The 13,574-nt window shown below is 33.2% G+C and overlaps 1 protein-coding gene across 2 annotated transcripts in view; it reads left to right on the top strand.

The window, feature by feature from the left end:
- The first annotated feature begins 1,414 nt into the window (after window positions 1-1,414).
- LOC128159557 (GTPase IMAP family member 7-like) overlaps window positions 1,415-13,574 on the top strand; it is a 22,315-nt gene continuing 10,155 nt past the window's right edge. For both annotated transcript variants that reach the window (XM_052822674.1, XM_052822672.1), the window contains exons 1-3: window positions 1,415-2,546; window positions 2,779-2,995; window positions 7,844-7,921. In XM_052822674.1, the coding sequence (XP_052678634.1) occupies window positions 2,779-2,995; window positions 7,844-7,921 (295 nt within the window). In that variant the 5' untranslated portion in view covers window positions 1,415-2,546. The remainder of the gene's footprint in view (window positions 2,547-2,778; window positions 2,996-7,843; window positions 7,922-13,574) is intronic.

The raw sequence follows: 13,574 nt of genomic DNA, 5'->3' as shown, positions 1-13,574 counted from the left end.
GGTTAATCCAAGCTGATTTTGAATGTCCTTTTGTAATTTAAAAAATGCGATGTAAATTTTTTTCATGCAATATTTCGGATAAAGCAATGAAGAGTTGTTTCTTGAAATTTTATTAGACATTAAAATTGTAAAATGCTAAAATTGAAAATTGTCCCCGATTTCTTTCCTTTTATTTTTAAGGTAAAACTTTATTGATTTAAAAATGATTCTTTGAGACAAACAAATTGACATAATCAATAAGAGTTTGACAATCTCTAAGTGCAGGTGTGTAGCTTTTAGTCAGAAAAAGAATCGGATGGACGACCTAGGACACAGATCGTCCTTCCGAATTTCTTGAAAATTGCCATTATTTTCGTACGCGGACGCAATACTCACCGAGACTAAATGGTTCGTATCTTAAGTTTTAACTTTTAACTGCTTTGGAAGGTAATATTGGTTTTCTGATAATTAGGAACATGAATAATTAAATAAAAATGGTTAAAATTACAGTAAAATTACCGGCATCGGTCTTCTCCGTGCGCGGATCTAGAAGGGGAAAGGTTCCTGACCCCCCCCCCCCCCCCAGCGAAATTTCTTTCAATTACGTGTACATTATAAACTTACTAAATATGCCTCGGACAATCCTTGGCAAACTCAAATAACCGTCTGACTTTTCAACCCCCACCCCGGAAAAAATTTCTGATCCGCGCATGTTCCCCCTCCTCGAAATACAAAATTATTCTTCAAAACCCCTTGTAAAATTTCCAGAATCTCCGCATATATACTAAGAGATTCATTGGCGCTTGCGTTCGATAAAATGCGTGTAAAACGTTTGCCAATGGTCTTTTTACCTTCGTACCGGGCATAACCACAGTCCCACTCTGTGAATAAAATGCGGCGAATCAAACTAGAGACAACGTGTTAAGATCTGTATTTGCTTATGAACATGTAGTATCATCGTGCAAAATGCACTGTTCAATTATAATTTTTTTTTTAATTTACTTGTAAAATTCAACATATGTTTCGTAATTTTTTCTCACAATTTATTTCTTACATAGTTGCTTTTTTTATTTAGTGATTGACACTTTTCAGACTTTACATGTGATTTCAAAGAGACAGAGTGTCATGTCTCAAGGACTGTAAATCTCTTAAAACAACATTGTGCAATTATCAGATTTTCATTTCTTGGACATCAAAGACTCATTGAGTTTATTTAATTATTTTATATCTGTGAACCTTTCACTCAGCTTACTTATATTATTACCTGTCAATTGCAATTTATACTCATTGTTAAGATTCTTATAAATAGTTATGTACAATTGTCAATGTGCAGTCTGGAATACGGCGGCCAGCCCCGGCCACGTCCGACTCTCCCAGAGTCTTGAGTCCGGAGACCACTTCTGGCCATATCCGACTTGTTTGTAACCTGTCTGTCTGTTAAATTGTTATAATGTTGCCATCGTTGAGTCTCGTCCAATAATGTGGAATCCTGCATCAATTGCCTGTTTATTTCTCTGGAACTGTATACTGGTGGACCTTCGGGAATACGGCAAACATACCCTTCGTTTTAGCTTACGGCCCACAGCGCGCCCCAACCTTTTACCTTATACACTTTACGCCAACATTCCCTCACCCGGTTCGTACTGCACACGACCGATGAAGATCCAGACGAATTCTCTATCACCGTAAAATCTACGCGGTCACAGAAATATAATACTTTGTTTCTCAGTGTTTACACATCTAATATTGTACTATGGTCAGCTGTCAATTTTTTGTAATACGTCACAAGTATGACGCAGCTACGACGGAAAATCTAATCGTTGCTTGCAACGAGCTCGTCTCTAGTTATAAGAAGTATGTTTGATAACGAAAAGACTCCTTCCTTAAGCTAAAAATAGCCCTATTACAAATACTCTTGATTGGAAATATGGAACACAACTTGGCTCAAAATAACAATTATTTACATGAACAAATACAAAACTAAAAAAAATTGAATTTAACTCCAGCACAGTTATGCACATATCTATCATCGAAATTCTAAGCTCAAATTTCTTTGTTATGTAAACAAAGCTCGAGCAGGAGCAAAACAGCAGGAAAGTATAAAACCTTGATGTACATTAAAAATATTTGTTTGAATTTTTGATATAAAAAGAAATCATTGAAAATAATCAATATTAAATGAATAATAGAAATATAGGAAACATGTAACAAATAACAAAAATAGAAAACAAACAAACAAAACTATATTGCTAAGTGAATGATCTTGTAAGTTTATTGCACCATTTCTGAAACTTATATGTTTTTTGTGACAAACTTATATATGAAGTTTATTGTTATAATAATAAAGAAAAATTAACAAACCACTCAACTTAACATTTAAAAAAACTGCTTTTATGATATTTTTTTCTAATTTATTTTTTAATGACATAATCATAAATGCTTTTCGCCATGACAGTCGTAAAAGACGTCACGCCTTGTTTTCACTTAGTTACCTTTTTCAGATAATAAGATGTGACCATAGTGACAAAGCGGAAAAAAAAGAGAAATAAGCATCAAAACAAAAAAAAGTACAGTGACTATTTGTTAAATTTACTTATATTATTTTTATCTTACTTTTAAACAAACCTTTTTAAAGGCAAGTACATGTACATTAAGATGAGCTTCCTATTTTTTTTTAATTTAATGCATTCTTGTACATGCATCCCTATGCATGTTGTAATGTTCTTATAAGCATACCTTTATTATTAGTGAAAATTGCAAATCTTGATTAATTAAATTAATATTGTTTGATTTTTGTAGATGGCATACAGTATGGAAAGCGAAACAATTGAAACGTTTCTACGAGGCTTGGGATTGGATAATTTAATCACATCATTCAAAGAACATGATATTGATGTTGACTTGTTAAAGGATTTGTCTGACGAGGAACTAAAGGATTTATTAATGAATGAAATGAAAGTAACCACAGGCAATCGTTATAGGATTACCAAAGGGATACAAAATTTGAAAGCTGGTCGTATGTATATTACATCTCTGTGTTAAAGACATTTTTATTGATTCACACACAACTTTTGATTTCTTATTTTACAAGTAAATTTACCTTGATTAATCGTTTGATAAATATGTATAAAAAAGTGTCCTTTCGAATTTAATTTTATAAACTGTACACGAAAACAATTTTGATTTCGATATTACAGAAAAAGCTCATGTTGATAGATCAAGTTATGCAGTAGATTATATCAATCTATGTGCATCTATAAAAATGTCATATTTTACTGAAGAAATTAAAGATAATATGTTTTTACCCTTTATCTAAAAAATAATAGAATAATGCGTACATGCAGACAATCTTTTAGATATAGATTTCTCAAAAAAGGTGTCTTTTTTAATATCTTCTAGTGTGTAAATATTTTTTAATGAGAAAATCCAGTTTAATCATCTTATTTTGTGGCTTTGGTAGATATAAAATCTACAAGAATGAAGTGTCACTGTGCCAATTTGTATTTCCTTTTGAATGAGACTGAAGAAAACAATTGTGTAATTCTAATAATCTGGCGTTTTTTAAAGGGGCTAGCGGATATGTTTTTTTTAATTAAGAAATCTAACTTGCACTAGAAGTACTGATGGTTATGTGTATGTTAATGATATGATAAATTGGTATTTTATAAATATTCAACGAAAAATCATCCAATTCCTTTAATTCCTTTATTAGCAAGAACACCAAAAATTGAAAAAGAATTGAGAATCAATGAAAATTGTAGGTATTCAAATTTTGTCGATTGCTAACGGCGGTGCATTTGTAAAATAAGTCTACTTTTCTGGAGTTAACGCCTATGTCGTTAACTGTACCCCGGGGATGATGTTTTTAAAAAAACCCTTCAATCTACACTACCCGAGTATGCTTTCACACTACTTTAAGTTTTCTGCCCAAATGTGTTTTTGAAATAAATTTTAAAAAACCCCAGAACTCTCATTTAAGTCTACACAGAAATTAAAACTACATTGGCAACAATATCAAATATTTCATGAGTTTGCTTCTACAAATAAAATAAATATCTTAGTTTTTAATAATAAAAAAAAGGAAAGTCTGTTGCATGTACCTTTTGTAAAACAGATGAAGAGAGTATTTATTATTTATTCTATGAATGTATATTAGTAAAACAACTGTAGTGTGAAGTTAAATAGTGGATTTTGACACAGTTTGAAATCTTAATTCAATTAATATACAACCAAGTCATTTTGGAAAATATAAAAAAATAAGGGAAAAATATAAATTTTCAAATTGATTGCTCTTGTCGTAAAGCAATATTTTTCATGTAAATATTAAAGTAATACCCAATAAACATGCACAGGAAAAAGCCAAAATGGAAATGCTTTTAATTGAAAAATATTTGCTGTTGAAAAAAATGTAGATAAAGGAATATGAAAGCCACCTGCAGAATATTTAAGAAAAAAATGTAGTTATATTGATATGGTCAAGTTTTCTCCTTGTTGTTTTTGTTTGTACTTTTTCAATCCTGTGAACCTTCATATTATTTCAATTGTCCTTAATTGAGTATAGCATGGTTAATACATGCATATGTAAACACTACCTGCATCTCTCTCTCCTTCTCTCTCTCTCTCTCTCTCTCTCTCTCTCTCTCTCTCTCTCTCTCTCTCTCTCTCTCTCTCTCTCTCTCTCAAAATCAGCTTTCAATTCACATAAACCGTAAAACCATTTGCGGCGGTACAGAATTCCACACAGCGAAAATCGCTGTAGTCTCAGATAGAAACGAAATGCGCAACCGTCCAAGAGCCCGTATTTAGCTCCAATTGTCCTAGTCCCGAAGAAAGATTTGAGGGTTCGGGGTTAAAGCTTGAAGCGCAGAAATGCTCATTTGAGAAAGTCGAAGTTGCGTTCCTTGGACATAAGATCTCAGCAACAGGGATATCGCCGGACATGGACAAGGTAAAGTCAATTCACACTTTTCCTGAGCCTTCAAATGTTTATGAACTCAGAAGCTTCCTTGGGCTTATTTCTTACAACCGAAAGTTTGCAAAAGACTCTGCTAGTAAGGCTGTGCCCTTACACAAACTTTTAAGAAAAGGAGTTGAATTTATATAGGAGTGTAACTATGAGAGTGCATTCAAAACATTCAAAGACGCCTTGACCAGCTATCCTATACTAAGATACCCAGATTTCTCGCTTCTGTTTGTTCTGTACACTGATTCGTGTGACACCGTTATTGTTGCAGTGTTAGCGCAAGATGGACCCAATGGTGGTGAGAGGACCATAGCCTACGCAAGTATGAGTATAAAACGAAATGAGCAGAATTATGCCTGCTGTACCATCTTTCACTGCCCGGATCTCACAGACGACGCCAAGCAATTGGACGCCAAATTGCTATTTCAAGGAACCTCATTGATGAAGTGATGTACGCTTGTCATGACGACCTAACAGAAGGTAACCTATCATTCCAGAGAACCTAGGATAACGTTCAAGAAAGGTTTTATTGGAAAAGAATGTACTCGGACATAGACTTCTAGTGTAAATCATAAGTAGATTGTGCGACCAAAAAAGTCACCAAAATGACAGACCAAAGTTTCCACTAAACCCGCTACCAACCGTTTAGGGTCCATTCGACAGAGTAGCAGTAGATGTCCTTGGACTATTTTCACCGACTTACGAGTCAAATAAGTATATTATTGTATTAAGTGACTACTTAACCCGGTGGCCGGAGGTCTTCGCTGTGAACAATGCAGATGCAGAAAATACTGCGCAACCTTTTGTGGAGGCTATAATGTGTCGTCACGGCGCATCCCTTTAGCTGCTATCAAATAATGGTAAAACTTCAGATCAAATCTGTTGAACGAGATCTGCAAGTTGAAAAACAACAAGAAAAATTCACTACGACTATCACCCAGAAACCAATGGCCTTGTTGATCATGAACGCTTTAACGGCACCCTCACAATGATGTTGTTAATGTTTGTTTCGGGATATCAACGTGACTGGGACACGTTCATACCATGCATTCTGTTTGCATATAGTACCACCATCCACGAGTCTACAAATGAATCGCCAATCTAACTTATGCATATACAATATGATGTTCTACCAATAAAAACTGCACTTTGCCTGTTGACATTCTCCTATGCCTTAGCAGACGACTGTAAGGGAAAAGCCGAAGTCCGTCTTCAAATGGCCTATACCCTAGTGAAAGAAAACTTACAAAAGAATCAACAAAACCAGAAAGGGCATTATGACTGTGCATCTAAAGAAACACATTATACCGAAGAAGACAAAAAAGGCTATACACTCCTGTATCCAAACCAGGACTGTCCGTAAAACACACACATTACTGGCACGGTACTACGAAGTTCTGGAGAAATTGTCCGATGTCACAAACAAACTAAAATACCCCGATCACAATAAAAGACTTTAACGTCACATGTAAACAGAATGAAAAGTTACGTCAAATATATGACGGGGAACCTCCCTGTCACCGGCACTGATTGATAACTGTTGTTTATATTTACAAGTTTTTTTTTTACATATTTACAACGAACATGAATTACACTATATATATATATATATATATATATATATATATATATATATATATATATATATATATATATATATATATAATACATGTATTATTAAATGCGTCCTCCTTCTATGACATCTAAACTCATTTTGTTCTGTCTCACACGCGTTCCCTCGGGAAGGCCCTTCCAATTATCTCTCATTCCGCAGACAAGCCCAAAACTCAATCAACTGCTCACTTTCACTTCTCAGAACTCTATCTTGCACAATAAACAAATGACAACTAAAGATGATAATTTACAATTGATAGACTTACGTTCGCTCTTTCTCACTTTCCTAACAAGCTGAAATGATACTCTTGGAAACAGGGCTACAACGCCCTACGTCGCGCACCTGCAACATTATCAAACCTTTCATACAACATATTTCACCAAAAATTTATTAAAGATAACTAGCCCAAAGGAATGGCCCTGCAAAAATTAACGCCGATAAACAGTGTCTACCTAGTTAACAGTACCTTGGGGATAATGTTTTAAACAACGATTATCAACGATATATATATATATATATATATATATATATATATATATATATATATATATATATATATATATATATATATATGTATATATCTACATGATGTATAGACCGTAACAATTTAAATTAACAAGAGGAAATTAAGATAAATATCTTTACATGTATATAGGTCACTCCAAATAATCGAAATCTTTTTGAAAAAATGTTCCAGGTACATATCTGATTGAAGTGATGGCAGAATATTTATATTTGTTTCATCTGTGTATCTCTTCGTATGACCTCGTTAGAAGTGATAGGTCTTTAAACGTCAATCGAAATGTACAAATTTTAACTTTTCCTGGCGTTTATCCTATAGGACACAGAATGGTATAAGGTCACTTTAGTCACTTTAGTCACTCGGGTAACCTATTGCCGTTGGTCGTGCATTCTTACCAACAATCTTAAATTTGGCGATGGTACTAAGTTGACCGCCAAGGCCTTTGGGCTGATGTTTTGTATTTGTATTTGTTAACATCTTTCCATTGTGATATTACAAGTAAGGCTTTTACTTTTTGATTCGTCTCATGCTAATGGAAATTTAATGCAATGGAACACTGAATCCTGAAAAAAAATAAATTTATTTATGAGCAGCATGTACTTGTGTAAATACTGATTTTATATATTAAATTATATATTTATTTATTTATGTATCGTGTTAGTATTATGGGATTCGTTATATTTAATTATCTCTTTTCACATTATATGATAAACATATTTTATTACTAAAACGACATTTTTTTTTCTGATTTGACTTTCTAAAGGGGGCTCTATGCAAACAGAAATGAAAGGTAACATTGAATCAAAAGGGCATTCCGATGGAAACAAAAATGCCAGGTCAGGTAAGCATCTGTAGAAAAAAAACCTGCCGTTAAGGACAGTCACAGATCTCACTTTATACATTTTAGAATTAAAGCTTAAGGGGCATGGTCACGAATTTCGTCAAAAGTTATTATATATAAATACACTGTAGAAGTACATAATTTCGTTAGGGCAAAATGTCGTTGTTTTTTAACCATATAAAATTCTTTTAGCATTTAATTTCGTCAGATCGTAATCTCTTTGTATTCATTTATACTTCGGTTAAAAATTCGTTTTTGATTGAATTTCGTTGATTTATACCGCCGACGAAAATAACGAAATTAAATCCTCAACAGATATTTCTGCTTTTTCAGTACTTATAAATTGTATTTAGTATTTTGTGCAAAAGACGAATAGGGACACATATAATATTCTTATCTCGTAGTTAAAAAAGGTCTCGTAGAAAAGGTCTCGTTATTACGAGTTATTTATCTCGTTATGACGTGGAAATTTCTCGTTACAATGAAATACATAGTACATTGTTGTTGCTATTTGTTTAATTATTGTGAAAAATACATATGTAATAAGTATTCCTTGTTTATCAGATCCATACCCAATAGTCGATTTGTTGACCCTTTCAGTCTGCATGTATTACAACCCTACTTCGAAGTAAATATCTACGGAAGCGTGTACGGGCCTACCCTTGTGTTATAACTTATACATTATAAACTTTTTTATTTATGCAGATATTTTGCATTCTATTGAGGTGAGTTAACAGAAATTTAATCACCTTTTTGTAATTTATCAGTTTTCTTGCTATATGCTATATCGACTTAACAAAATACGGATAATAAGATAATTCAAAAATGGGTTTTCGTCATATCGAGAAAGAAATTTTGACATAAAACAATGAAAATTTATACACTATAGATATATTGATATATATATATTCTCATTTCTTGGGAACTTATTGCGAAAATATTTTTTTATCGAATGAATTTTGCGATGGCGGGAGTTTCGATGGTACGTCATCTCACTCGAAATCTAGCTCTAAGAAATACATGTAGACTGACATTTGTGGAATCATTTGAATTCGTGTATTCTCAATTTTCATGAACTTCGTTGATCCTGTCATCCACATGAATTCAAATCCACAATGAATCATAATTAATATTATTGAACAGTCCAACCCTAAAATTATAATAATAATTCAATTAACCGATCGACAAGGCTTGTTTCAACTATCTGACATCAAACTGATATTACACGATCTTGAAGCAATATCATTTGATGACAACCCACCCTCCAAACTACAATGTGACCTAACTACAATATCAAATGATATTATGATTTTATGCATAAAGTAATTGTATAAGCGTTGTATTTTCTAATAATCATCATTTGATGTGAGTCTTTTTGTATTGGCGTGGTGAAGAGACTCACGTCAAATCATGAAAATGAGAAAATGCATCACCCATGCGATCAGGTCCTGTATAATATCATTTAAAGGCAAACACAATTATCTTATATTTTTCGACGTTTATGAAAATGAAACTTTGGGGGGGGGGGGGTTAATATAATACGTGTAAGTAAAGGGGTTTAGGTAGTTTAAATGTTATGCCATCGGTCTCAAAACTCTTATCACATGTTTAATAGGGAGTAACCCAAACATGGAAGATTATAACGATCTGCTTTAATATAGACCATGTAGCACCCCCTCTAGTGTTACGATATCGAACACTAAAATGAATTGCTAGCGATATAAAGTAATCACTGTTCTTTGTTTTTGATTTATATCAAACTGTCAAATGTAGGCTACATGCCGTCTACAGCTAGATTCAAAGTGGGGTGACGTTAACGTTAACGTACCATCATAATTCCCGCGCCCGTGTAGTTCAATCGATAACAATATTTTTGAATATGTCCTAGAAACGAAAGCAAATTGATATCGACATGACTAGAGAACCTTTATTTAAGTGTTTTTGTCTGAATTTTTATCTCAATATAATTAAATCACATTCTTAAATCAACATTTCAAACTTCATAATGTAAAGTCGATAACGCAGATAGCAATACATCTGGTAAAATCCATTGATGTGATTTTAATTACACAGAAATCACAAGATACAATTCAATTCATTTGCATAAATAAAAGGTCACACTACTTTATATGTTAACAATTCAATAATAAGAGGCCAATGGGCCATATCACTTACCTCAGGAACAACCAGCTTAATGATGTCCTAATACGAACTATCTGGACAATGTAGTATAATACATGTAGATCCTGTATAAATATGAATCCATTTCCTCCTGGATATTCTTTTATTTATAATCAAGTTCCTTTTTTAACAGAATGATTTTATCGTCACATCACATGGTGAGCATTGCAGTTCTCATGAAGATCATAAACAATAGTTTATATGTGGGATACAAACCTTAATCAAACTCTTAACCCCTCGTGTGACCCAAGAATCGGGTCAAAGTCTAAACAATTTCAAAGAATCACGTGGCTGATTTGTTTCTGAGAAGGATATTTTCATGGACCAACCCTTCCCCCGGGGTTTCTGATTTTCACCACTTTGAATCTATACTACGAAAGGATGCTTCCACATAAGTTCCAGCTGTCTTGGGTGATTAGTTAAAGAGAAGATTTTTAACGATTTAATCTATATATTCCTAAATACGTAAAATTTGACCCCCCCCCCCTCCCATCGTGGCCCTACCCTACCACTGGGGATAATGATTTTCACAACTTTAAATAAACACTACCCGAGGATGCTTCTACAAGTTTCAGCTTTACTGGCTGATTTGTTTCTGAGAAGAAGATTTTAAAAGATTTACTCCATAGACCTGTATTCCTATGCAAAATTTGACCCCCCAAATGTGGCCTCCCCTACCCCCCCCCCCCCCCCCCATATGGCCTCCCCTACGCGGGGGTATTAAGGAAGCATATGGGCAATTAAGCGTCTTATATTGACTGTTATATTCAAAATCGTGAAATTAAATAATTATTTTGAATAAGATCAAAAACTTAGTATTATCCTTTAAAATAGACGTCAGTGCAAAAACATAGGTTAGTACATTACTGCCACATTGGTACATTATCACGTGACAACTATAAATAACTTACGTATATTTTTTAATATAAAATAAGATAGAACAACACTACCCCCACGGTTTCCAAAATAAAATAAGCATGCCAAGTGAAAGCAAAACATCTAAGTTTAATCAAAACCGCTGCTAGAATCCTATGTTTGTCTTTATTAAAAAGTTATTTACCCGGTTCTAATAAAACCTTTCCAACTTTTATATAGTTTGCACAGAACACTGCAAATTGCATCAAAACAACACACAACATGTGATTCTAGCAGCACTTTTCAATCTAAGCATTGATCAAACTAACGATACGTATAAAATTTCAAGTTCAATATATACGGGGTAGTGTTGTTCTAGTCGGATTTTTTCATCGTAAACAACGACAGAGGAAAGCCTGGCCGAGCAATAAAAGCAAATTTACATACCTTTTAGCAAATGATTGAAAAAACTAACATATCTCCCAGTATTCTTATGTTTAATTCTCAATATATCACACCACAATACTTTATTAGAGATCTTAGATTAGTTATATTTTGAATATGTTTACAATGCTTTCCGATCAAATTCACATGACATTCAACCATATGCTTCCTTAACACCCCCGCGTACCCATGTGGGTCATGATTTTCACAATTTTGATCTACACTACCTAGAGTGGTGCCACAAAGGTTGGATCTTCCTCGCTGAATAGTTTCTGAGAAGAAGATTTTTAAAGATTTACTCCATATATTCTTATGCAAATTTTCGACCCCTAATGTGGCCCCAACCTACCCCCGGAGGTCTTGATTTTCACGATTTTCTATTTGCACTACCTGAGGATACTTTCAAACAAGTGTCAGCTTTCCTGGCCAAGAAGTTATGAAAAAGAAGATTTTTGAAAATTTCTCAAAACTTCAATATCTCCTTTTGCTTATTATCTCCCCTTGAAAATAGGACGTGGTCCTTAATTTTCAACAATTTCAATCCCCTAAACCTGAAGGTGCTTTGTGCCAAGTTGTTTGAACTTGGCCTAGTGGTTCTTGTAAAGATTTTGAAAATATGAATGTATGCGGACAGACTGACAGACAGATAACATACAAAATGTGATCAGAAAAAATCATTTCAGTTTTCAGCTCAGGTGAGCTTTAAAAGAAGGACAGCTTATAAGTTGAAACACAGCAAGTGTTGGCCCCGATACGCTTACGAAAATATCAGGTAGCCTTAGTCATTCAAACTCTATTCCGTAAGTTACATGTACTCATATATACATGTATATAGTTTCAATCATGAATTTAAGGTGGAATATCCCTCTGATAAGAGAGATAACTTCTGTAGAAAATAATCTCACTTTGTTTCTGTTAACTCCCAATTATTAAGGCATGTAGCTATAAGGGAAGCAGTGCTGGGCCCCAATTTATGTTGGAAGGCGACATTTATTTAATGTTCAATTATTAAAAAAAAGAAAAATTGAATCAAACGAACTAAACCCAAACTTTTGGCAAGTGAAAAAAAGTAAAGAAAACTTTCACCAAAAAAAATGTAAGAAGCGAATTATATTTATCAAAATTTTAATAAGGCAGTGTCTACATGTATACCCCTTCCCCTCCCCCAATGGATAAATTTTTCTTAGAAATTTTACTTAATTTTATGTACTAGTTCAGTACATGAACAGTACGTGTTTGATGTTTTAGACCAGAGAATTTTGGATGAAATTTTGCTCTCTCTCCCCATTTATAGCAGTGCTCGTTTACAAAGGTGAATGAATTATAATTGAGAAAAACGTGACCAAGACTATTGCAAACTCTAGGCTTAATTATCACTGTTTGAAACATAACATTTCAAATGTTCAAAATTGAATATGGGTTTTCCTATCTGAGGGAGCAAATATCGGACAACAAAATTAAACAAATAATAGTTTATATTTTATTCAAGACAATATATCCCTATATTGAGATCATACCAATTACTGGAATATCATTCATTTTATCCCCTTTTAGTGTTATAACAAAATGCTCTTACGACAGGTTTACACTTTTAGCATTTCTAAAATACTAAGTATATGGATCCATTCACATGAACTATTATCTTATCTAAATTTAAAAACAGAAATCATTTCTGATTATATAATTAGAAATTGTGGCAATCTATCAAGTACTGTATGCGAAATATGTATGTACAATCTTCAATAGTCTATGATAAAGAGAGATAACTCTTGCTAATTGAAACAATTTTTGTTACAAACCTATACAACAAAGTGCTATTCTGAACTAAAGAGCACCGCTTCATTATGTTTTTTAATATGAATTGGCAATGTATATAACTATATATTATTTTCATATACATTTAATATCTTTAATTTTACTCTGCGATGGTAACATTTTGCTTTTTCTATTCACTATGTCTAGTTTTCTTCATAACATGAGTAGACACATTATCAATTTTTGAAAAATCTAGCAGCGCTTCATCACTTCAACTTTGTTTCATCTGAATCTATTGATATTGACTTTCATGAAAATCAATATGAAATTTTTTTAAAAAAGATATGGCAAAATTAATAGCAGAGGGATATTACACCTTAAGGGATTTACCCGAAGTGTTTTGGGAGTTGATTTTAAT

Source organism: Crassostrea angulata, chromosome 8, assembly GCF_025612915.1.
Source record: "Crassostrea angulata isolate pt1a10 chromosome 8, ASM2561291v2, whole genome shotgun sequence".
Taxonomy (NCBI): domain Eukaryota; kingdom Metazoa; phylum Mollusca; class Bivalvia; order Ostreida; family Ostreidae; genus Magallana; species Magallana angulata.
This window is presented reverse-complemented; position numbering and strand designations above follow the sequence as displayed.